The sequence below is a fragment of the Misgurnus anguillicaudatus genome, chromosome 22, assembly GCF_027580225.2.
Source record: "Misgurnus anguillicaudatus chromosome 22, ASM2758022v2, whole genome shotgun sequence".
NCBI lineage: Eukaryota > Metazoa > Chordata > Actinopteri > Cypriniformes > Cobitidae > Misgurnus > Misgurnus anguillicaudatus.
In genome coordinates, this window is record NC_073358.2 from 13278652 (window position 1) to 13305480 (window position 26829).

The window sequence follows — 26829 nt, forward strand, 5'->3', positions numbered from 1 at the left end:
TTTTTTTTTAAAGCACAAAAAATTATATGCCATTTTTAGACTAGACTTTTATGAAACATAATATCTGACCTTGAACCCGGAGATGCCCTGCCATGTTAGTCATGGTGCCAGTAGCAAAATATGGTACACACACATACCTGATAAAACGAAACTTCAGATGAACATTCCTGTCAGTACTTTGCACCTTAAAAACGTGCTTTTATTACCTTCAGACGTGATTGTGAGACTATACCCCGATAAGTCATGTTCAAATGCTGTTTTCATAACTCTTAACAACTGAAATAAGTTGTTGTGAAACAGATCTCAGTTCAGAGAAACGACCGGTCCTGGCACAGATGCCGTTCTGCTGTCTGTTCTGATTGAGTTCAGCTGAAGGCGGGAGGGCGCTTGCTGTTTTTTGTTTCCCATGTAAAGAGCAGCTTGCGTGGTGTCTCCTGCATCTTCCATGCTATCTTTTGACTGGCTGTAGCTAGCTTGTATCAATTAAAGGCGGAGTCCACAATGTTTGAAAGCCAATGTTGATATTTGAAATCACCTAAACAAACACGCCCCTACCCCAATAGAATCTGGACCTTCTGTTGATAGACCCGCCCCACACATACGCAACCCGGCAAGGATGTCAGTTAGTAGGCACGCACCTTACTGCTGATTGGCTATAAGTGTGTTTTGGTAGTCGGCCCGTCTCCTTTTCCAAAGTGTTTTTCAAACATCGTGGACTCCGCCTTTAAGTCATAAGCCCCATATAAAATGAGGAGGGATCAATCACCACTTAATACAACATTGTATGTCCCTTGTTGTCAAAATATACATTTTTACAAAACACCACAAATGTCTCGACAATAATACATAAAGCAATTTTGAACCTTTTCACCATTGAAAGCAAGTACTTATAAATGTCCAACCAACGTTAAAGTCCTGAGTTACCACAAATGTCCTTGGTCTTCACTCCATTGTAGATGTTTAAAGCCCGGAATACACTGCACGATTTTTGTCCTCTTATAAGATCATTACCTTATCACACTGTGCGACATGTATCGTTTAAACTCAGGTACGAGAGGCATGTAGACTGTACGATGATGACACAGAAGCTTCGGCGGTAGCGTCACACGTTGCGCAACGTCACCAGCATGCACTCATGGTAAACAAATACCGGCTCGCAGTTCGTAGCAACAAGCAACAAGCACTATCGTAGGCTATCTTTGGACGCAAGACCGGGAAAACGGCAGTCTTTGAACCTCTCTCACTGTACGACATAGGACCACCGATGGAGAGCCACGATTACAGAAATCGCAACGATAGTTTCACGATGGCAATCTTTTGTCTGGGACAGCCAATAATCGCGCAGTGTATCCCGGGCTTAAGATGTTATGAGATTGTAGTTTGTAAATTAGCTCATATATAATCCCAATTTGAGAAACACAAAGCAAAACCTTAATAAGACGAGATGTCCTCCAAATCAAGTAGATACAAAAACCTCTGGACAAAGCAAAAAAACAAACCAACAAACCAACATGAGGTTCAGCAAACAGAATACATTTTCCACTAACCTCTTATAAAGATAAAGAAACCAATAAACTCACATTAAGATGTAGAACATAAATGTTCCTCAACCAAGGCTTACAAGATCAAAGCATGGAGAGAGCAAACACTCCCAGCTAACAGGTATCTTCACTCTGGCTGAATCTGAAACCGCATACTGCCATACTATATAGTAGGCAAAAAGCAGTAGGCAAACGAATAGTATGTCCGAAACCTGAGTATACGTAAATGAGTAGGCGAGAATTACCGGGATTTTGGACTATTTCTAGCAGAGATTCAGAGGCACGTGTACTTAAGTGTCGTCCGAAACCGCATACTTACTGAAAATGTAGTAGGGGAAACAGTACATGAACAGTAGTATGTCCGAATCCTCAGTATTCATAAAATCAGTAGGCGAGAAATCCCTGGATGCCCTACAGATTCTGAAGCATGCATCGGATGGACACTTCTATCCCAGCTTTCCCATGATGCCACGGGAAAGCAAAGCTATCGACCGGAGACAAGCCAATCGGGTGATTTCGATACGTTACACAGGGCTGTTCCTCAGCACCCTGACTTCACGCACAGACCCAGGATATACCACAAAGTGCTCAGCTGATTCATTAAAATAAAGCCGTAGAATTGTCACAGCTGTGTTGAAATGGCAGTAAATATGTGATAGTTTGTTAAAAAATACATTTGAATAAAGTTTTGTTTCATATGGTATTCACTTCTGTACGTTTTCCTTTATTGTTCATTCATTTTTTTTTTATTCATGTTTCCTGTTGTTTAAAATAAATAAAAGAGCATCATTGCTTCACTAAAGTGTATATAATCACTTGTCATCTGACCATACATTAGAGCTGTAATCGGGCCTTAAAAGTTAGGCTGAAATGACCGGAACCCGACAGAATGCAGCCCGAACCTGAAAGTACATTTGGATTGACAGCTTTTTTAAATGCCCGAACGCGTTTACAGCCCGGCATTATTTAAATGTGCGCACGCACACAGCTTTTGTCAAGAATGAGTTATTTACACAGGTTTTATTCATGACTATCTAGGCTACACGCCACTTGGAAGTTGAAACAAAGAAATAAAATAAGTCATCTGTAATATCGTAACATCTCATTCTAAATAGGCCTATGCAATACACTATAAATAGGCCAAGATGCCAATAAAAACAATTATTTCTTAACAAATTAAATTAAGATAATACATTCAGAATTAAGATGGGTATTTGGCAATAATGAAATTAAGATAAAGGCTCCGTGGGATTTGCTTCGGCATTTCTCTCCATTAATGCCAACATAAGTCTATATCCTCTGTTTAAATTATGTATTTAAGACTCAATTAATATTTAGTCATACATTGACTAACCAAGATTAGGCTACATGTTTTTGTTGAAGAAAATTATTAAATCCACTGTAAATGGCTTCAGCGCGGTCCTGCGCTTACTGATCCAGCAGCATTGAACTTGACCGTTCATTTACCACACAAAGCCGAAGAGCAAGTTTGAGCCCGGCCCGAGCCCGTATAAAATGTTAGAAATTAAGCCCGAACCTGACCAAACTGGCAAAGATCTTCAGCTCTACAATACATATTAAATTACAGTCTGCTTGTTTTACTTATTTTTGTCCACTAAAAAATAATGTGTAATATAATAACTGTAACACTGACAGAGACCGTAGTAGAGTTGTTAAGTTACTGATGCAATCAGGTGTTAGTGCTGTCCCTCATACAAATGCATAGGTTTTCATGCCTGTTATTAGATTTGTTCGAGTTCATGCACTGCTGCAAGAACCAACAGGTGGATTACATACGGAGAAGTCTGATTTCGAGTCGCTCTCGTGGTATTGTGATGTCATCCTCCTGTCGGTTCTTCTTGTCTACTACGTCATAGGTTACATGATAACATCAACATGGCAGATGCTGTCCATACTAACGCAAACGTACGTACTGTCTTAGCGCTCATTAAGTGAAATTCAGTACCTACTCAGTAAGTATACGATTTCAGATTCAGCCTCACATTTTCTCCTTCCTTTTACTCTCTACCCTAGAGAAATCTCCCTATTAATAGCCCGCTAGTGCCCTCTAATGGCAGGGAGTAAAATTACAACTAATACAGTAAGGAACACAGGTAACAGTTAACTGAAGCCTCACAAGCTAAGTTAGAGGAGGTTGACTCGCAGCACTCATCAACACGTGTTTTTTTTTCTGCTCATACAAATGCATAGGTTTTCATGCCTGTTATTAGATTTGTTCGAGTTCATGCACTGCTGCAAGAACCAACAGGTGGATTCCATATGGAGAAGTCTGATTTCGAGTCGCTCTCGTGGTATTGTGATGTCATCCTCCTGTCGGTTCTTCTTGTCTACTACGTCATAGGTTACATGATAACATCAACATGGCAGATGCTGTCCATACTAACGCAAACGTACGTACTGTCTTAGCGCTCATTATGTGAAATTCAGTACCTACTCAGTAAGTATACGATTTCAGATTCAGCCTCACATTTTCTCCTTCCTTTTACTCTCTACCCTAGAGAAATCTCCCTATTAATAACCCGCTAGTGCCCTCTAATGGCAGGGAGTAAAATTACAACTAATACAGTAAGGAACACAGGTAACAGTTAACTGAAGCCTCACAAGCTAAGTTAGAGGAGGTTGACTCGCAGCACTCATCAACACGTGTTTTTTTTCTGCTTGGCAAGCCGACCGGACGTGACATGTGGGTGTGGCAGCATCAACGATTTCCATTTTTTAATTCGAAAAAAAAAAGGAAATCGATCTAATTTTCGATCTATTTCGATTTAAAATCTAAATCCTGACACCCTTAACAGCCAAACAATCTTTATGTAACTGGCCTTGGTTCACTAGACATTTGTACACTCACCATGTCTCCCTGTTCCATGCTCAGGTCCACAGCAGCAGCTCCAGACTCTTCATCAGTGGAATCCAACTCAAAAGCTCTCCTATAGCAGCCTATGGCCCTGCCCTGATCTTTTGCAACATCCCTGTAGTAATGGCCAAGAAAACGAAACACTGAACAAAGATAGGGGTCCAGTTTAGCAGCCTGAAAACAACAGAACAAATCAGAATTTATTCTTATTCATATATTATAGAGTGACAAACTATCAAATGCAGAAGGTCACAAAGTAGAAAGAAATATTACAGTCAGTGTTGTAGACTAAACTAATAAAATGTGTTACATCTGGGACTACTTTTTCACCTTCAGTAAATGTGTGTAGGATCTTTTACGGTCCCTCTGAGTCTCCTCTCTCATGTTCCAGTACAGATGTCCCAACAGGAAGTAAATCTCCCCATTCTCTGGGCTTCTGGATAAAGCCTCCAAAAAGCTGTACATCAGAGAGCATCACAAAACTCAAAAACATCAGTCTTGAGTTAGGGTTTATGTAGGTGTATAATACTGTATCCATCTAGAGCAGGGGTCTCCAACATTTTTTCATTGGAGAGATACTTTCTAAAAAATAAAAATGGTTGAGAGCTACTTGTGTCACGTAAAACCTAAATTAGTGAGTTAAAGGGCGTTTTGCAGATTAAATTTTTCAACGAATTTGTGCAATTTGCTTGTTGATAATAAACATTTAAACTGTTATCCATTGTATTTTATGTTGTTGGGTATCACAAAACCTGAAAAAGTATGAAAAAGTACAGCGGTTTGCAATGATTCTCCTTTCCCCCACAACGCACTGTATGATGTCACGCTGGGGAGAGAATTTACCAAAGCCGCCTTGAGAGCATTGAGAATGACTATAGAAAGACGAGTAAAGTACAGTTCTGATAGCGCAGATTATAGATAAATACATAGATAGATAGACAGACAGACAGACAGACAGACAGATGGATAGGCTAGTATAGAGAGATAGGCAGACAGCCAGATAGCATAACGTTAGCATATCTTCGTAGTGGAAGTAAACAAACAATTAACATACTCGTGCATGCTGGCTTGAGGGGGTCCATGATCCTGCCTGAAATGGGTGTAACTTTATGCGATCTTCAGCACAAACGGTTTTGGCAGCATGTCTCTAATCCTGGAAGCTAAGTGAGGCACGTCACATCTGTTCGCGGGGACCAGCGACCCAAACGCACTCACTTTCCAGCCAGTAGCGGAATGGCAATCGGGAGAGTCGGGACTTTCCCGGTGGGCCGGTCTGATAATAGTTATACATTTCGAGTTAACACCGTCTGGCGGCGTGATGTGCGCCGGTTCCCGCAGCCCACCGGTCAAACTGTGCAGCCTCTCTGCTCAACAAAGTATATAAAAGTGCTCAACCTGTTCGGCAGGTCCAAACATGTACAGGATTTATAAAAATACGGTGATCAATGAGCGGTTCCTCCTCAAATGGCATAGTCTGACGTGATGTAAAAAGCCGCCGAACGCCTGTTTATTACAGTATGTATGCGGTCGGATCCGAGTGTGCTGCGGCTGCTGCGTATAAAATGATCGTGTGATTCGTTATAAATCGCATAAACAATATAACAAAGCATCCTTTTATTTCACAAAACAATATATTTGAGATATTATTTGATAGACTAGTAAGTGTGGATTAAGGATGTTTAAAAATCTCTAGCCTGGTGGTCAGGACATGAATGGATCAAATCAGCAGATTTGCGAAGTTTTATTTATCTCCACATATATCATAAATAATAATTAGCATGGTAACTTTGCAGTATAACACATTATATATTTCCTACGATGTATATATGATTTCCAAATACGTACAGTATTGTTCAAAATAATAGCAGTACAATGTGACTAACCAGAATAATCAAGGTTTTTAGTATATTTTTTATTGCTACGTGGCAAACAAGTTACCAGTAGGTTCAGTAGATTCTCAGAAAACAAACAAGACCCAGCATTCATGATATGCATGCTCTTAAGGCTGTGCAATTGGGCAATTAGTTGAAAGGGGTGTGTTCAAAAAAAAGCAGTGTATACCTTTGACTGTACAAACTCAAAACTATTTTGTACAAACATTTTTTTTTCTGGGATTTAGCAATCCTGTGAATCACTAAACTAATATTTAGTTGTATGACCACAGTTTTTTAAAACTGCTTGACATCTGTGTGGCATGGAGACAACCAACTTGTGGCACCTCTCAGCTGTTATTCCACTCCATGATTCTTTAACAACATTCCACAATTCATTCACATTTCTTGGTTTTGCTTCAGAAACAGCATTTTTGATATCACCCCACAAGTCCTCAATTGGATTAAGGTCTGGAGATTGGGCTGGCCACTCCAAAACATTAATTTTGTTGGTTTGGAACAAAGACTTTGCCCGTTTACTAGTGTGTTTTGGGTCATTGTCTTGTTGAAACAACCATTTCAAGGGCATGTCCTCTTCAGCCTAGGGCAACATGACCTCTTCAAGTATTTTAACATATGCAAACTGATCCATGATCCCTGGTATGCGATAAATAGGCCCAACACCATAGTCGGAGAAACATGCCCATATCATGATGCTTGCACCTCCATGCTTCACTGTCTTCACTGTGTACTGTGGCTTGAATTCAGAGTTTGGGGGTCGTCTCACAAACTGCCTGTGGCCCTTGGACCCAAAAAGAACAATTTTACTCTCATCAGTCCACAAAATGTTCCTCCATTTCTCTTTAGGCCAGTTGATGTGTTCTTTGGCAAATTGTAACCTCTTCTGCACATGCCTTTTTTAACAGAGGGACTTTGCGGGGGATTCTTGAAAATAGATTAGCTTCACACAGACGTCTTCTAACTGTCACAGTACTTACAGGTAACTCCAGACTGTCTTTGATCATCCTGGAGGTGATCATTGGCTGAGCCTTTGCCATTCTGGTTATTCTTCTATCCATTTTGATGGTTGTCTTCCGTTTTCTTCCACGTCTCTCTGGTTTTGCTCTCCATTTTAAGGTATTGGAGATCATTTTAGCTGAACAGCCTATCATTTTTTGCACCTCTTTATAGGTTTTCCCCTCTCTAATCAACTTTTTAACCAAAGTACGCTGTTCTTCTGAACAATGTCTTGAACGACCCATTTTCCTCAGCTTTCAAATGCATGTTCAACAAGTGTTGGCTTCATCCTTAAATAGGGGCCACCTGATTCACACCTGTTTCTTCACAAAATTGATGACCTCAGTGATTGAATGCCACACTGCTATTTTTTTGAACACACCCCTTTCAACTAATTCAACGAATTGCCCAATTGCACAGCCTCTAGAGCAGGCATATCATGAATGCTGGGTCTCATTTGTTTTCTGAGAATCTACTGAACCTACTGGTAACTTGTTTGCCACGTAGCAATAAAAAAATATACTAAAAACCTTGATTATTCTGGTTAGTCACATTGTACTGCTATTATTTTGAACAATACTGTAAGTATTAAACAGCAATAAATGTCTCATCTATCTCTATGGCTCTGGCTGAGGTTTTCTCCACTTCTCCCCAACGTGACGTCATCGCAGAATTGCGTAAAAAAACCGTTAATACCAAAAATGTAAAAAAGTGGTCTTTAAGACCATTTTTGAGACATTTTAAAAATTATACACATATCTTGAGTGATTTATGTACCCATTAATCGACAGTGGTGGTTAACCTGCAACACGCCCTTTAACAGACTACTATCTATTAACTCACTGTGATTTGAACTCTTTCCCTGCCAGCATTTTTTAAACAAGTTGCCAGCCAGTGCCAGCATTTTTTTCATATTTTTCACAAAATGTTTATACCTTCCAGAAAAGTTTTTCTTTAAACATAGACATACGATACATCAAATGAAAGAACAGATCCTTTTAAACAAAATAACTTTCATGTTGTCTTTATTTATACTTTTTATCACCTCTTAGATATGGGTAGGATTCTTCCAAAAAACAACATTTTTGATAAAAAAATAATTTATTAAAGATCAGATTTCTATATGACGCATTCTACATGATATTAAGCCTTGATACAACATAAATGTATTATACAACGTGCATCTGCACAAAATGCAAAATTTAAACTAAGTTATATACTGGAGAAAAAGTTTAACTCCTGTTGTGGATGCGCATCATCAGCATGCTTTTAAACACGCCCAGTCAAAGCACAAGCTTCATAATATTAAGCAGCCTTAAGTCTTTTGCTATCATTTTAGCGATTACTGTTAGCCCATGTCATGACGTCCTCTCACCTGTTCTCAGTCAAGATGAAATGCTTGTATGGCTCTCTGGTATCTCTTGACATTTGATGTTTAAATATGAGATGATAACCCATTGACCTTGTGACGATGACTGTATTCTCGTCTTACCAAAAGTGAATCCGAAAATCTGATCCTTTTTAACCATAAAATCACGTCATCCTTTTTAACCATAGTGCCTCGAATCGAGGTGTGTTCAGCTTCACAGCGTTGCTCGGATCGGCCGGTTGCCACGGCGCAGCTGTGCTGACATATCTGTTTGTTTTTGGATCATACATGTTAAATTACTGATGTCATAACCACAGAAAATAAATAAATAAACCCAGGAGCGAGCTACCTGCAATTAAGACAAAGGCTACCAGTAGTTCGCAAACAGCGACGTGTTGGAGACCCCTGATCTACAGTCACCCCCATAAATATTGGAACAGAAGCACATTCTGTGTTATTTTAGTTGTTTACCAAAATGTATTACAGTTACAGTAATTTAGTGAATATTGGCCTGCACACTCCCAGCACTTCATGGAGGGTATTGACATTCAGAATGTCTGAAGGGCTTAGGAATCACAAACATTCAAAATGCAACTGCCCATTATAAAGAGGCCAAAAGAAATATAACAGATGACTTAAAACTGTTTTGGGGACAGGTATGGGCTCTCCGTCAAACCACCTGAAGCCTGTTCAAGGTCTGGAGCTGATACCAGGTGTGGCATTTGGAAGCATCCGGTTGCTCCCTCGGGTCCAAAAACGTGGCGCCGCATTTTGACGTGTTTTCTCCTCATCATAGCAGAACCAACTTAAAATACTCCATCATTAATAATCAACCTCTTACGTGTTTGACATCATTCGAAACTGTAAAGGGTCTTCTTTAATTTGTGTACATTTCACAATAACAACAAATCTTTGTGTTTTTGTCAAATCAAGAAACCGTTAGAAATATCCCTTAGCAATTGAGCAAGTCCAATGTCTCAGCATCATGTTCACCACGTTTGATGTCAATCGCATGAATTCCCTAGGAGGAGTATTTAAAGGGAAACCAGGCAAGTCTGCGTAATATTTCTCTACGAGCTCCCCCTATTGTCTGAAAGTAAATGCTTTCAAACACACTGTCGTAAAAACTAACTGTTGTCCCTCCCCCCTCGGAACCAAGTTTATCAGCTTATTTCCAATCCAGTTAGGTTTCCCTTCTGTCAAGGGTTTTCGATGCTTCTTCCCTGGCTCTGCCATTTGCAACAATCGCTAGCCGTGTTTAGCTCGCCTGCCTCTGTGTTGTTTGCTGTAAAGTGATACTGCTTCTCGCGATATCTGAGACTTTGCAAGACTGAAGGACACCGGGTCGGATACAGCGAAGTTGCAAGTGGGGTATTCTTCCTACAGATGGTAGGGGCGGGCGAGAGAGACTTCATTCGTCCGGTAATGAGTCATTTAACCATATACCGACTTACGAAGATGATTTATTAACATAAAAATGCTGCCTTGTGTCCCTTTTAAAGTACACCACATTCACTTTTAAAACCATCCAAAATGGATGATTTCCTGTTGGGCGAAGCTAATAGGTTTGATTGGGAAAGTTGTTTGGGTCGATGAGATCTAAATAAGTACAAACTCTTGTACATGTGCGTACATGTTTCTCCGATCTGTGCACCAATGTTGGTTTTTGCATTACAGGGGGCACTACAAAGCCCTTTTGCCATGCCCTTGTTCCAGCCTTTGCCAGGTGATAAGGACGGACAACTTTGTTGTCTGTGTCAAATTTCAAGAGGTTTCGAGCATGTTAAGGCACCCAAAGTGCACACCAAGTGCTTAAATAGGCCTGAAAATGAAAGTAAAGTTTGACGTGTTGCCATGGGAACAGCGTTCGAGATATCAAAAATACCTTCACAATTTATCACCTACAATGTCTTGGCATCATGTTGACCACTTTTGGTGTCAATCGCATGAATATCCTAGGAGGAGTATTTAAAAGAACATTGCATACACCTTTGTGACTGACACACTTCCTGGCGCCTGGTGGTGGTGCTATACCCAGGAGTCACAATAGGCACATCGATGTGATCTGAATCTTCAGACGAACAAACAACCCGTGTGTCATCACAATAAGAAATTTTTTACCTTAGATATTAGACATTTCCTGTTTCTCTGATTTCGCCATAAATGTGTCACCTCGCCATGGCAGAACCTTTCGAGATATCAAAATTCCCTTCGCAATTTAACAAGTACAATGTCTCGACATCATGATCACCACGTTTTATGTCAATCCCATAAATCCCCTAGGAGGAGAATTTAAAAGTTTACCGCATGCATTTTTTAAACAATCCAAAATGGCCGACCTTCTGTTGGGCGGAGCTATTAGGTTTGAGTGTGAAAGTTGTTCAGGCCGATGAGATCTATATACGTACCAACTTCCGTACATGTGCGTACATGTTTGCCCGATCTGCGCACTACTATTTGTTTTTGCATTACTGGGGGCGCTACAGAGCCCCTCTGCCACACCCGTATTCCAGCCTTAGCCCGGTCTTAATGGCCGACGACTCTGACGTCTGTGCCAAATTTCAAGAGTGTTCGAGTATGTTAAGGCAGGGGTTTTCAAACCTGTCCTGGAGGACCACCAGCACTGCACATCTTGCACGCCTCCCCTTTGTGACACACCTCATTTAGTTATCTTACACACCCAGTTCAGGTCTTGCAGTCTCTACTAATGAGCTGAAAATTTAAACCAGGTGTGTCTAATGAGGGAGACATGCAAATTGTGTAGTACTAGTGTTCCTCCAGGACAGGTTTGAAATCCCCCGTGTTAAGGGACCTAAAATGTCCCAAAAAATATATATAAATAAATAAATATGAGCAAAAACAATAGGGCTTCGCACCTTTCGGTGCAGGCATTCTGGCTTGCTCCTTGGTGCTCGGGCCCTAATTAGAGCAAAAACAATAGGGCTTTGTACCTTTCTGGCCTGCTCCTCGGGCTCTGATAATCCTAAGGAAAACAATAGGACTGCGCACTTTTCGGTGCAGGCCATTCTGGACTGCTCCTTGGTGCTCGGGCTCTAATAAATTTGTGCAAAAACAATAACAATTCGAGTAAAAACAATAGGGCTTTGCACCTTTCGAGCAGGCCATTGTGGCCTGCTCCTCAGTGCTCTGGCCCTAATAATAATTCGAGCAAAAACAATAGGGCTTCGCACCTTTCGGTGCAGGCGATTCTGGCCTGCTCCTCTGTGCTCGGGGCCTAATAATAAATTTGAGGAAAAACAATCGGGCTTCGCACCTTTCGATGCAGTCCATTCTGCCTGCTCCTCTGTGCTCGGGCCCAAATAAACAGGGTGCGCATTTAGACATTTCTGTCTCTGCCAGCTGTCTCTCAAAACATGTTACAAAAATCAATTGAAACTCTGCAAATACTTTTAATTATAATCGAAAACAAATATTGCCTGTTTATATAATCTGTATTGAAGTAAAGAGAGTACAGTTTTTCCTGGCTGAGCTCATTATCTCTAATGCGGTTACGCCCACAGATGGTACCCGCTATTCACTTGTTAATGAACAGACAAACAGTTTAAACAGTGCCAAACAAAGCATAAAGTTTTATCAGATTTGAAGACTTTACTTTGTGCTTGGATGATAAACATTATACACACGCATGAGGAAGATCTTTAGTTATGTCTGGACAATGAGGAACAGCAAAGAAACGTTCATCTTTAACATTACAGAACAATGGAAGACGCATTGGTGGAGGATAATATTCCTGAAGTAAGTCATTTATCCTCATTTATATTTGCTATCATGTAATATGGTTATGGCTTGTGCAGTTCAGCCTACATAGGCGACCTCAGCAGACTGCATGCTTCTGATTGTGAAACTTTTGCACTGTTTACAAACGAGGACGCGTGTAAAGTTACTCGCGTAATGGCAGATAACTCTCTACATGTCAAGCAGTTAAGACACGGTAATTCACTTTTGTATACTTCATGTGTAGGATTACAAATTTATAAAATGTTATATCTAGGTTCCAATGTAATAGTATTTAAACTGAAAAAGTGATGTACATTGTGTTTTACATCTTGAGGTAAAGATTATGACATTCTACAATCAAGTCAGACAGCCCAGGTGGTTAAGACATTAACCTTTTGTCTTTATGCTCTTCCTGACAACTGTGCCTTCATCTCTATGCATTTGAAGGTATGGGCGATACAGTAAGGATGATTGGATTAGCACCTATGCATTTGAATGATACTGTTATGCTGATGAGATTAGGGCTGAAGCAATTCTGGTAACGGCTGATTCCTTGACTGAATTTACATGCTTTGTTTAAAGTTGAGTGCTTTGTATTCCATTTAGGGGACTGCCCCCTAAAATGTGTATAAATGCAATCTAGGGCTACTGTAAGTCAGACTTGGTGACTGCAGCGCCCCGAGCTCTATGCTCTGATTTGAAGATCGCTTTCTGCAATAAAGACCAAATCCAAGTCTCCTGGTCTTCGCTAAAAAGGTTTACAACAGATGGTGTCGCGATCCGGATAGAGCTTCTCATTTCACCAAAAACATCTACAAACATCGCTCTAGACTGATATTTTCAGCTCAACTTTGATTTGGTGAGTGTCACTCTATCAAAAGAACCTATACAGACCAGTACATGTGGTTAAGTGTTAACAAACAGCTGCAGGTTTCTGTTAGCAAATGTTGGTTTACCCTCTGTTTAGGCTGGGAAGATTAGCATAACGTGCTAATATTTGTGTTATCCTCTGTTTAGGCAGAGAAGAACTTTGGTTATCCTCTGTTCAGCCAGAGAAGTTGTTTGGTTATCCTCTGTTCAGCCAGAGAAGAAGTTTAGTTATCCTCTGTTAAGCCAGAGAAGAAGTTTGGTTATCCTCTGTTCAGCCAGAGAAGTTGTTTGGTTATCCTCTGTTCAGCCAGAAAAGATGTTTGGTTATCCTCTGTTCAGCCAGAGAAGAAGTTTGGTTATCCTCTGTTCAGCCAGAGAAGAAGTTTGGTTATCCTCTGTTCAGCCAGAGAAGTTGTTTGGTTATCCTCTGTTTAGGCAGGGAAGTTTGGTTTAACCTGTTTATCACGGATGTATAATAACACATGCATATGAGAAAATAGGTAATCCTCAGCTTTGCAAAACAAAAATTTGCGCTATCCTCTACTGTGTAAGGAAGGTTAACAACAGTGATTATCTGAATCAGTATAAAGAAAAATGGTTAAAAGGCATCATAGACTGACTCCCACAACTGAAGAAGGTGGTCTTGCGACACCTTTGTGGTCAGATAGCGAATTCAAATCACTTTTAGGAGTGCAAATGGACCTTATAGTCACTAAGAAAGTTAGACAAGAGCCAACTCAGAAGTATGAAATCCATCCAGACAAGACTTGATCTGTAGATGAGTGTAAAAGAGTATTAGGAGCATGTATTTGCAAGAACCATGTGAAAGGCATTATCTGCTGCCACAGAGAATTTGGTTTAACGCTAGCTACACAACAGCTTCAGCGTAAATCAGAACTAAAGGAACAAAACAAAGAACTCCGTGCTAGAGTATCCTATTTGACTAAGAAATTGAACCGCAACAAAGCTACAGTAAAAACTGATATGGAAGAAGTTAGTCAGCCTGATATGAATTATCCTGACTTACAAACTTTCTTTGAAACAGATGTAGCCATCCAATCAGTAGATGATGTGCCTATAAACTCAGTGAAGGTATGTGGCGCTAGAAGAAGAACTCAGGGAATTGAGGGAGTTAAAAGTGTTCCTCTTAACTCTTCTGTTGTCCAAGTAAAAACTGTTACAGAAGCACTAGGACCTAAAGATATAGAGAGATTATCTCAGAACTTACCCTCAGCGCGCACACATTTTTGTGAATTTAGAAGAGCATTGATCGGCAAAATGCGTCTCTATGACATGTCGTTAGCAGAAGTAACACAGCTAATGTCACAAATTCTAACTGAATCTGAATTCAACAGTTATGAATCCGCTGTTACTTCTGAACTACAACATGCCAGTAAAAGCGATTTAAGAGAAGGTGTTTTAAAGATTCTAAAGAATATCATAGGACCCAAAATCGACTGGTCCAGAATCACTAACTGTGTACAAATGAATGAAGAAACTGTGAGTGAATACACTAAAAGGTTTTGTCAGGCAGCTGTACCTTACAGTGGAATACTTGATGATCCTGAAAATGTGCTAGAGGACAAGGGACCTCTAGTCCGCATCTGGTCAGACGGCCTTGTAGCCGAGTACAGAAAAGCCTTACCATTCCTAGATCTAACTTGGTCTAACAAAACTCAGAAGTAACCTAGACAGTTTAGCTACATGGGAAAGAGATGATGATGTTAAGGCAAAAGTAAGAGTAGCAGCAGCTAAATTTTGCACAAGAAATCAAGAAAATAAATGTCATAGGAGGGACATCAAATGTCACTACTGCGGGAAGCAAGGGCATTATTTAAAAGAGTGTAGGAGAGGTAAAAAGATACTTGGAGAAATTAACAGTGTTTCTCAGCTCTTACAGAGTCTCCTTACAATACTGAAGCAGCCCCTCCCCTCTACACCCAATCTGTGGGGCAACTTGCTAAAAGTCTAAACATTAAGGCTGTGAGAGCTTATTGCTGTATTGAAATTTACAAGGATGAAAGACTCTTTTGTAAAGATTCATGCAACAAAAAAGTTGCAATTTTTCCTTTTATGTATAAGCGTGGCTGGGACTGCAATCGTGATTTAAACTGAAAATCACTTACTACCACCTCTTAAAAAGAATAGTTTACTCTCACAGCCCTAAATGTCTTTAGCCAAAGTCAGTAATTTATACTGTCTTATGACGTCTACTATGACTGATTTTTCTTAGAGGTTTTTAGGGATTTTTTTACAGTTTAAAAGGGGGATGAGCTTATTTACAATCTAAGATGTTGATAGTGCTCATGTTGACAGGGACAAACTAGGACACACAGACCAGTGAGGAGCCCAGGGAAGATCCGAATGCAATAGGCTTCGGGGGCCAACCCTGCGGTGAAGACTCCCTCATAGGCCTTACCCATTCCACTAGTCCTTCCTTACCTCACTGTTCTTTAGGTGTCACAGGAATTAAGAAATAGGGAAAGAAGGAACAATAATACCAGACTCGGACTGAACAGTTTTTTTTTACAACAAATACTGCTCTTCCGTCTTTTGTTTTCTTTCTTTCTTTGTGCAGATATCCCTTGATGGCTGTCCCAAGATCCATACACACCAACCTCCTTAACTGTATGAAGCCACAACCTCTAAAGACAATGAGACCCACTGCCAAGCCAACAGTCACGAAGAAAAAATACACAACGCAGAGAAACAAATACGGGAACTTAAGTCATCTCTCAGCATGATCAAGCAAAATTACACCAGATGACTGAAGACAATTCTTTATGGTTTGGAAACCTGTTGGTAAATGTTTAGTTCAACAAACAACCCATGCTCATATCAAGGAGATGACAGTTCCAACCAAAAAAGACTATTACCCGTAGGAACTTCACAGACTCTAGCTGCATGTTTGTTTCTGTGTCAGCATGCAGTTCGTCACTACAGACAATCCACACAGAACCTGTGCCTGTTGCAATCACAGGTTACAAGGATGAACTTTTAGTGTCTTAAATTGTATTTTGTGAGAGTTATTAGAACTCTCAAAGGGGGAACTGTAGGATTACAAATTTATAAAATGTTATATCTAGGTTCCAATGTAATAGTATTTAAACTGAACTGTGTTTTACATCTTGAGGTAAAGATTATGACATTCTACAATCAAGTCAGGCAGCCCAGGTGGTTAAGACATTAACCTTTTGTCTTTATGCTCTTCCTGACCATTGGGTAGGGTACCAAGTTAAAGGTGATTGCTAAGCTCAAGGCACAACTGTGCCTTTATCTCTATGCATTTGAAGGTATGGGCGATACAGTAAGGATGATTGGATTAGCACCTATGCATTTGAATGATACTGTTATGCTGAAGAGATTAGGGCTGAAGCAATTCTGGTAATGGGCTGATTCCTTGACTGAATTTACATGCTTTGTTTAAAGTTGAGTGCTTTGTATTCCATTTAGGGGACTGCCCCCTAAAATGTGTATATGCAATGTAGGGCTACTGTAAGTCAGACTTGGTGACTGCAGCGCCCCGAGCTCTATGCTCTGATTTGAAGATCGCTTTCTGCAATAAAGACTACTGCTCGAGGAAATCCAAGTCTCCTGGTCTTCGCTAAAAAGGTTTACGACACATGGGAACTTTAAGTAAGGCTGCAATGCAGGATGTTTTAAGTGTGTGCTGTATATGATTCCATATATTGTTTACATGCAACGCAATTGATTACGCACGAGTACTCGTGCACGCGATGCCATATGTGCCCTTTTTAAACCATTTATATGCGCTTACAGAAACACATTAAACGCATTACAACGCATTAAAACATTGTTGAAAACAGAATATTCTAACAATCAGTCGATGAGCATCTGAAAATGTAAACAACAATGCTTCAGAAACACTTTCTGTTTCAGTTTGTAAGTTAACAGTTTTCTTTATCTCACATATATCTTAAAGATGTTTAACTTTTTGATTCATTTCTATGTTCTGTTGGCTGTATTTTATCTCAATGTTTATGTAGTGTTAAAAAACTAAAACATGATGAAGTTCTATCTGGACCAGTATTTGCAGAACGGTCTATATAACTAATCACTGAAGATGTTTATCTGAGATGTTCTGAATGTAGTTTATGTACATTGTACATGATAGTTTATCTGTATTTAGCGTTATCAGCAATGTTCCCTCTAAGCTGCGCGCGCGCGGCCGCGCAGGCCTGTCAAAGTGGCCGCGCAATAGATTTGTCAGACCGCGCACATTTTTCAGACCGCACATAAACATTGATGCATTTGCTGTTGTAAAAGAATTAAGAGAGAGAGAAAGCGAGTGTTCTAGAAGGAGAAGAAACTTTCAACCAATCGCTGATCTTGCTACGGTGACAGACACTTTTATGAGCCAGTGGTAGCAGCGCATTCAGTTTACACAGGTGCCAGCACGAGCACAGAGTGAGAGCTAGTCAGATGAGCAGCTTGCACGGGGCGATTTCAAGAAAATAAATTATTTATTAAGAGGAAAAGGTGATTCAAAACAGTGATTTAAAACAAATTATTGGATTCCTGAAGTGATGCGATAACTTGGAAAAGATGTCGCTAGAGTGAGAAGAGAGCAAAATAGAGAATTAGAACGGAGGCAGATGCAGAATCACAGAGCATCAAAACACTGCGAATGAACTTCTTCTTTTAAATAAGAAGTTAAAATTTATGCTTTGTTGAGTTATATTCTAAATATTAACTTGACATTATGGCATAAGTGTTGCAAATTTGGCGGCAAACAATGAGTTTTATTAGTTTGTTTACATTGGCCGTTGGTATATAACGAACGAGCCGAAGCTAACTTATTTACATTTGAAAGTTAACAGTCAAGTAAGTAAATGTGATTAAAAAATAACATTTTAAGTGTCAATATCTTCAATAAGTGTTGAAACCACTGATCTATATCAGTGGTTGAAACCCTGAGTTATGTTGTTATTTGAAATGTTTACATGATGCTTATTGATAAATCTGTTGAATTGAAGATTAATTACTGTTCTGCCTTGTGTTTTTACAAGGCTGGGTTTTTTGTGAGAATTGCGAACATGTGTGAAGTTCTCCTGCTCCATCTTGGACACGCGAGACAATTAAGTATATACTAAAGGTGTATACAAAAAGGCGAGCCAACCAGAACTGTGCTTTGAACTCATCAGAACTGGTAGGAGGATATTTTTTTCTTTTTGTTTCGGACAACTACAAGGACGTGAATTCGCTGAAACTTCATTTTCCGTATTTTCTTGGATTTTCTTCAAAGGACACTGACTTTGAACTGAACTATTTGAACTATTTAAAGGAACAAACGGTCCTTTGAACCGAATCAATTGATTCATGAATTCAACCCAACTGAGTCATTTAACTCATTCACCGCCATTGACGAGTTATCTCGTCAATTATGAGTTAATATTTAACTAATAAACATGCCTTTCTGGACGAATTTCAAAGTGAAAGTGTAATACCGCTTTTATCCACTAGATGGCGCCAATTTATCAAAAACGGAAGTTAAAAAGATTTAAATCATTTTGAACTGCCTTTATGTTTGATAGTCATTCTGAGTCTGATCTCTAACATAAATTCCTTTACAAAAACGCATTTTTTTAAGCTTTTTGCTCAAAATGTTGTATTTTTGAAGAGAAATATCCATATTTCATATAGGTCAAATTAAGTGGAAAAAGTAAATATATAATGAAACGTTTTTTCCCCATTTTGTTTGTTTGTTTGTTGTTTGTTTGAAAGCAGAGGGTGTGTTCTTTAATTTGATATAATTTGTATGTTTATATATTTATAGAAGATAATTTTTCCTGCAAGGAATTTTGTGAAACTTTTGTTAAAATCACATAAATGCAGGTGGGCAACTTTTCTCAGAAAGGCTGGCGGTGAATGAGTTAAGTGAATCAAGAATTTGGATTACAAACAAAATGAAACAGTGTTACACTTTTACAAGTATTTTATTTATTTATTTATTTATTTGCACTGTAGTATATGAGAACTGATTTTCAGCTTGAGTTGAACGGTTCAATCTGCTAAACCAAGGTACCTGGTAAATTCAAAGAGAGTGTTAATTACATGTATTGGGATTTATACACAGGCCCACATTGAACATTATACGTGTGTATACACTAAACCCCGTTACACGCTACACTGTCATCTCTTTGAATCTCCTATGGTTAACGCAGGCTCGTGGTCATTTTCGGCAGGTCGTGTGGTTGCGAATTGCTCACAGTACCGAAATGTGCGCTCAGAAAAAAAAGAATTTGCTCAGTGCTGAAAAAAATTAAAGGGAACATTGGTTATCAGTGATATTTACCCATCAGTTATGTATGTAAGCTTATGTGGTATTTCTGTGGACAATATATGCTAACAGCTGTTTATAACTCTCTTACAGGTCTGCATCACTCTCATCAGTATAAAACTATGAAGTGGAAAGACATTCACACTTTTTGAACTTAAAGTTACATGGTAACATGTGCCACATGACGTTTATGTAAGTTTCTTAGCATTGCTTGTATAAAGACTTTGGAAATGCCAGTTATCTGATGTTCATTTGTATCTTCAGGAACTGTTGGTCACTGTTGGTCTAAAATAAAAGCTTCAATAATAAAAAAGCTTCAATATTAGTAAGGGCAGATTAGACTCCTAAAAAAGTCAGTCATGAGAGGATAATGCGATCATCCACCAATGCTATCCTATATAGACGTACCAGATTTTTATGCTGCTGAGCTCACAAGTGTGTTTTTAGTCAGAATGTTGATCTGGTCACTCTTAAGGTTCATGCCATCTCTCTGATGGATTTGTTGTGTTTTTGAAACCTAAATATGGTCTGTAGCACATGCATGGAGATCTCCCTGAACCGCAGGATTTGGGTTCACAGCCACAGCTTCCAAATGCAAATGCCACATTTAAAATCAACTCCAGATCTTTAACATGCTTCAAATGGTTTAACAAATAGCTCATACTTGTATAAAACCGTTATTAAGACAACTGTCCCATTACTTTTGGCCTTTTTAAAAAGAGGGAGTTACTTTTTAAATGGCTGCAAATCCCCAACCATTAATCTAAATTGGATGTGAATACCCTCCAAATAAAACTGAGAGTGGACTTCAAGCCCATACTCACTATATTTCTGCAACTGGAACAAACCTTGGCAAACAGCCAAAACAACAAAAAATGTGCTTCTGTTCCAAAATTTACGGAGATGTATATGTGGGGGGTATTCAAACCTCTCCTCAGCCTGATTGTGTTCGTTTTGTGCAACATGAATTAGTCCTTTAAGCGTGAGACCCTCCACAAATCCTGGGTGAGAGCTCAGCAGCTCCAAAGAAACCTGCAAGAAGTTATTTTACATATGTTTATGAAGATGTTTTACATAAAAATCCCCACAAAGATAAATGTGGTTATAATGATGGAGAAGTTTTCACCTGAAATGCTTCCTCACGATAATCTTTTTGCAGAAGAGCTCTTCCTTGTAAAGCTAAAAGCACTGGGTCCTTACTGACATTTGAAATCTAAAATTAGAGAAATAAATTAAGAAAAATGTTTTATATATATATATATATATATATATATATATATATATATATATATATATATATATATATATATATATATATATACATACATATACACACACACATATATATATATCACATACACACACACACACACACATATATATATATATATACACATATACATATACATATATAAATACATACATACATACATACATACATACACACATACACACATACACATATATATCGTCGCTGCCCGATGAAACTCACGTATGTCCAAAACAGTTACTTTTCAAAAAGTGAAAAAAAAACACCGTATATCAAAAGCAGTTGGATGTAGCGTTGTCATACTTGGTACGGCATATTTACATGTAACCATATTCTTGCCAGTGTAATGATATAATCCACATTTGACCAAAATTGAGTTTAAATGGACATGCGTGCATATTTTACAGTAACTGTGAGGGATACGCGTTCTTCCGATCATTAATTAGAATGGCCAAGTCGCGTTTCGTATTGACAGATGAATACGCTGTTGAAATATAATTTGAATTATTATCATATGTATCTGTTCACCTAAATATGAAAGAAACAGCAAGTTAATGAAAGCTATTTAGCTGGAATGCATGCCTTTATTTCAATAGGGCATATTGACCATTTGTTATCTACTCAAGGGGGGATGATCTGGGATGCGTTTACACAGACCCCCTTCCTGCTGTAATGGTTATCTGACCAAAGGGGGATGATCAGGAATGTGTTTTACAGCTGTCCTTTCTTGCCTGACTGTAACCTCTCTTTCATGTTTATATTGTAATCTAAAGGCTTTGTTTCAATCTGAAGGGACTGCCCCCTTCGAATGGCTTTAAATGTAATGCATGTATACCCAAAGTCAGACTTGGTTACTGCAGCACCCCGAGCTCTATGCTCTGATTCCAAGAACGCTTTCTGCAATAAAGACTACTGCTCGAGGAAATCCAAGTCTCCTGGTCTTCGCTAAAAAAGTTTCCAACAGATGGTGCCGTGACCCGGATAGAGCTTCTCATTTCACCAAATATCTACAAACATCACTCCAGACTGATTTTTTCAGCTCAACTTTAATTTGGTGAGTGTCACTCTATCAAAAGAACCTCTACAGACCAGTACATGTGGTGAAGTGTTAACAAACAGCTGCAGGGTTCTGTTAACAAATGTTGGTTTACCCTCTGTTTAGGCAGAGAAGAATTTGTGTTATCCTCTGTTTATCAGAGAAGAAATTTTGGTTATCCTCTGTTTCAGGCAGAGAAGAAGTTTGGTTATCCTCTGCTTGGTCAGAGAAGAAGCTCGGTGTATCTTTTGTGTATCAGAGAAGGCTACAGATGAATAAGAGCAAATAGGTCATCCTCTGTTTAAGAAAAGAATTTGGGCTATCTTCTAATTTGTGGGGGAGATTAACAACAGTGGTTGTCTGTTAAAAGAAATCCACTTAAAGGTAAAAATGGTTAAAAGGCATCCTAGACTGATTCCCACAACTGAGAAAGGTGGACTTGCAACCCCTTTATGGTCAGACAATGAGTTTAGCTTAATCCTGAATAATCACATGGATTCTTTTGTGACAGAATCAGTTAGACAAAATCTAACACAGAAATTTGATATTGATCCCGATAGGACGTGGACTCTTGAAGAGTGTAAGAAAGTTTTGGGGGCCTGTGTTAGAAAGAACAACACAAAAGGCATTATCTACTGTTACAGAGAATACAGTTTGGCTTTAGCTGCTAAGCAAACTGAGTGTATTGCAAAACTAGAGAAGAAAATTCAAGATATGTGTTCTCATGCTATCTCTCCAAATGAGAAGATAGGCCATGACATGTCTTCACTAGAAGACAATCAGAAACAACACTCAGATGTCCATCCTGACTTACAGTCTGTTAGACAGAAACACAGTGTTTGTGTTAATCACAGAAATAATACAAGTGAGAAAGCATGTGATTCAGTTAAGGTGTGTGGAGCAAGGAAAAGGGCTCAAAGTGAAAATGTTGGAACTGCATTTCCTTCAATGTCAGTAGTTCAGCTACAAGATGTAGCTCCAGAAACAATAGATAGACTTGCTGAGAGTTTGCCATCAGCACATGCTAATTTTTCTGAGTTCAGAGGAGCATTGTCCAGAAAAATTCGTTTGTATGACTTGTCTTTAGCTAACATCATGCAGCTTATGTCACAAATTTTGTCTGAATCAGAATTCAGTACCTTTGAAACTGCTGTTAAAAGTTATGAGCTACAGGATGCAAATAAAGATGGGTTAAGAGAAGGAGTGTTAGCCATACTGAGGGACATTGTTGGACCAAAGGTTGATTGGACTAAGATCACTAGTTGTGTGCAAAGAAAGAATGAAACTGTGAGTGAATACACAGAAAGGTTTTGTCAGTCAGCTGGAGCATACAGTGGGATAGCAAATAATCCTGAAGATGCATTAGACGATAAGGGACCACTAGTCCGTTCATGGTTTGATGGCCTTTCATCTGAATACAGAAATGCTCTGCCCTTCCTAGACCTAACATGGTCTAATTCAACTCTAAGAGGCAATTTGGACAGATTAACCATATGGGAACGAGATTCTGATGTTAAGACAAATGTCAAAATAGCAGCAGCATTGCTGAATAAGGCTAACAAAGAAAGTGGGCCAAATAAATGTCTTAGGAGGGAAATCAAATGTCACTACTGCGGGAAGCAAGGGCATTATATAAAAGAGTGTAGGAGAGGCAAAAAGATACTTGGAGAAATTAACAGTGTTTCTCAGCTCTTACAGAGCCTGCTTACAGTACTGAAGCAGCCCCTCTCGTCTACAGCTAATCTGTGGGGCAACTTGCTAAGGGTCTAATCATTAAGGCTGAGAGAGGTTATTGTTGTATTAAATTTTACAAGGATGAAATCTACTATGACTGATGTTTCTTTAGAGGATTTTGTTGTTGTTGTTTAAGAATTTTTATTTTACAGTTTAAAGGGGGGGATGAGTTTATTTAAAATTTAAGATTTTGATAGTTGATAGGGACAGACTAGGACACACGGACCAATGAGGAGCCCAGGGCAGAACCGAATGCAATAAGCGTCGGGGGCCAAACCCTGTGGTGAAGATTCCCCTCATAGGTTTTTCCCCTCATGTAGTTCATCCTCACCTCACCTGGTCCTTAGGTGTCAAACTAAACAGACTATGGTAAAAAAAAACACTATACGATCAATGACATTTTAATGGAAGATTATAAAAATCTATACGATCACAATGATGTTAATGCTATACGATCACAAGGAAGTTAAAACTATACGATCACAAGATGTTCAAATTTAAAATGTTTTGAATGGAATACTGCTCTTTTGTGTCTTTCTGTTTGTGTTGCAGATACAGGACAATGCCAAATGCATGACTGTCACCTCCTCATCAACAGCCTAGCGTGAATCATATACAGACATTAATGGAAAACTGCCACATTGGACAAATAAGGCATCTCTGTAGGGATCCTGAAGTTTGCAATTCAATCCACATCAAACAGCCGAAACAGTAAACAGTGGAACACAGCTAATCTACATTCAAGGACTGCAGAACTTTCAGTATACAGTTTTGGTTCCAGAAAAAAAAAACAGAATCATGATATTCTGTGCCAATTTACACATGGTCAAATTTGACTGTAACTTCCAATGTTACAAGACTAGAAGATGGGACATTATGTTAACCAACATATGTCAAAGAATGGACTTAAGAAGTTTTAGAATTAAATTATGTGAGAGTTATTTAGAACTCTCAAAGGGGGAATTGTTGAAATATAATTTGAATTATTATCATATGTATCTGTTCACCTAAATATGAAAGAAACAGCAAGTTAATGAAAGCTATTTAGCTGGAATGCATGCCTTTATTTCAATAGGGCATATTGACCATTTGTTATCTACTCAAAGGGGGATGATCTGGGATGTGTTTACACAGACCCCCTTCCTGCTGTAATGGTTATCTGACCAAAGGGGGATGATCAGGAATGTGTTTTACAGCTGTCCTTTCTTGCCTGACTGTAACCTCTCTTTCATGTTTATATTGTAATCTAAAGGCTTTGTTTCAATCTGAAGGGACTGCCCCCTTCGAATGGCTTTAAATGTAATGCATGTATACCTAAAGTCAGACTTGGTTACTGCAGCACCCCGAGCTCTATGCTCTGATTCCAAGAACGCTTTGTGCAATAAAGACTACTGCTCGAGGAAATCCAAGTCTCCTGGTCTTCGCTAAAAAGGTTTACAACAACGCTCAGTTCATTAAATAGCCTACGTCTTAGTTAAATACGCTTACTTTATTTAATATTAATTATACATTTATTAAATGTCTCTTGCAAACTATGAAGGGACAATGAATCAATACACTGACATGGTAATGCTACACAGCAGGGGCGTCAGTTTGTGTTGAAAAGTTGTGGGGATAAAAGATCAGATAAAAACATTACTGCAGGACGGGAAAAATATTGAATAACGGCGCATCAAAAATGGGCATAGCGTTACGTTAGGCTAGTCAACAACAAGAAAATACTCAGCATAAAACCCTCAACAATGTCGACTGCACACATGTAACAGTCCCTGCAACACCAGCTCAACCGAACAGTGCCAAAGCACCATACCGTAGAAAACAGCAGCGCTTTTAGTCAATGATTATAATGAATTTCATTACACATGTACAAGAAAACACACCATAAGCATACAACGCTACATATGTGACACTAGACCACAAAACCAGTCTTAAGCATCGCTTGATTTTTCAGAGCTTTTTAACCAAATGCTTTCAAAAAGTGGTGGGGACATCCCCAGCGTAAATAACACCAATGCTAGACAGTTACTTTACGTGGATTTCATCGGACATACGTGGATTTCATCGGACAGGGACGATATATATAGCTTAGCCCCATCCATTCAATGCCACCAATCAGAGACAAAGCTAGAAGCGACCAAACACATCAACGCCCCTCCCATTCAAGACGAGCAGCCACACGAGCAAGTTTGGTGGCACAAAATAAAACGTAGCGCTTTTCTAAACGGATTTAAAAGAGGAACTATAATTTATGGCGTAATAGCACTTTGGGAGTACTTCGACTCGCCTGAAAAGTCCGCTCCCCTTCTCCCTCTCATAATGGGAGAGGGAGGGTGTTACTGCGCCAAGTCGAATTACTCCCAAAGGTGCTATTACGCCATAAATATAGTTCCTCTTTTAAATCCGCTTAGAAAAGCGCTACGTTTTATTTTGCACCACCAAACTTGCTCGTATAACTATTCGTCTTAAATAGGAAAAACGTTGATGTGTTTGGTCACTTCTAACTTTATCTCTAAATGGTAGCATTGAATGAATGGGGCCAAGCCAAACGCCATCGAAGCGTCGCAGCGCGCTCCAGCGCTTACGTGCACGCACACAGATGATGGAGGGATGTGTCAACAATTCTTAGTTAAGGTAAGAACTAGGGCCGGGACTCGATTAAAAAAATTAATCTAATTAATTAGAGGCTTTGTAATTAATTAATCTAAATTAATCGCATTTTAATCACATATAAATATTTGACCTGAGAACATTAAGAAGTAATTTTTTACATGGATTTTAGTATACACTCTTAGAAAGGATGTGTTAATTTTATACACATCATTGTGCTGTAAGCTTTTAACACATTATGTGTAATTTTAACACATTATGAGTCATTTTGTCTTGATTTTGTGTTCAAGTATAACACACGTTGTGCTAAAAGTAACACAAAATGTGTTGTTTCAATAATAACACAGAGATGGGTGGATTCCAGGACGACGCAGTTAGTGTGTTGTCCCAGAATCAACACTAATGTGTTGTTTTTAAAGGGGACATTCCAGAAGACGTTTTTAAGATATTAAATAAATCTTTGATGTCCCTTGAGTACATATGTGAAGTTTTAGCTCAAAATACCATATAGGTAATTTATTGTGGCATGTTAAAATAGGCACTTTATGGGGCTGAGCAAAAATGCACCGTTTTGTGTGTATCCCTTTAAATCCAAACGAG

General features: G+C 39.0%; 1 protein-coding gene across 3 annotated transcripts in view; it reads right to left on the reverse strand.

The window, feature by feature from the left end:
* Positions 1–26829, reverse strand: part of skic3 (SKI3 subunit of superkiller complex) — a 244054-nt gene that overhangs the window by 137329 nt on the left and 79896 nt on the right. For all 3 annotated transcript variants that reach the window (XR_012365143.1, XM_073860218.1, XM_073860219.1), the window contains exons 12-15: positions 20709–20795; positions 20511–20614; positions 4747–4873; positions 4411–4590 (exon numbers count right to left, since the gene is read on the reverse strand). Coding sequence is in view for 2 of the 3 variants with exons in the window: in XM_073860218.1 (XP_073716319.1) it covers positions 4411–4590; positions 4747–4873; positions 20511–20614; positions 20709–20795 (498 nt within the window). In the remaining variant the exon portion in view is untranslated. The remainder of the gene's footprint in view (positions 1–4410; positions 4591–4746; positions 4874–20510; positions 20615–20708; positions 20796–26829) is intronic.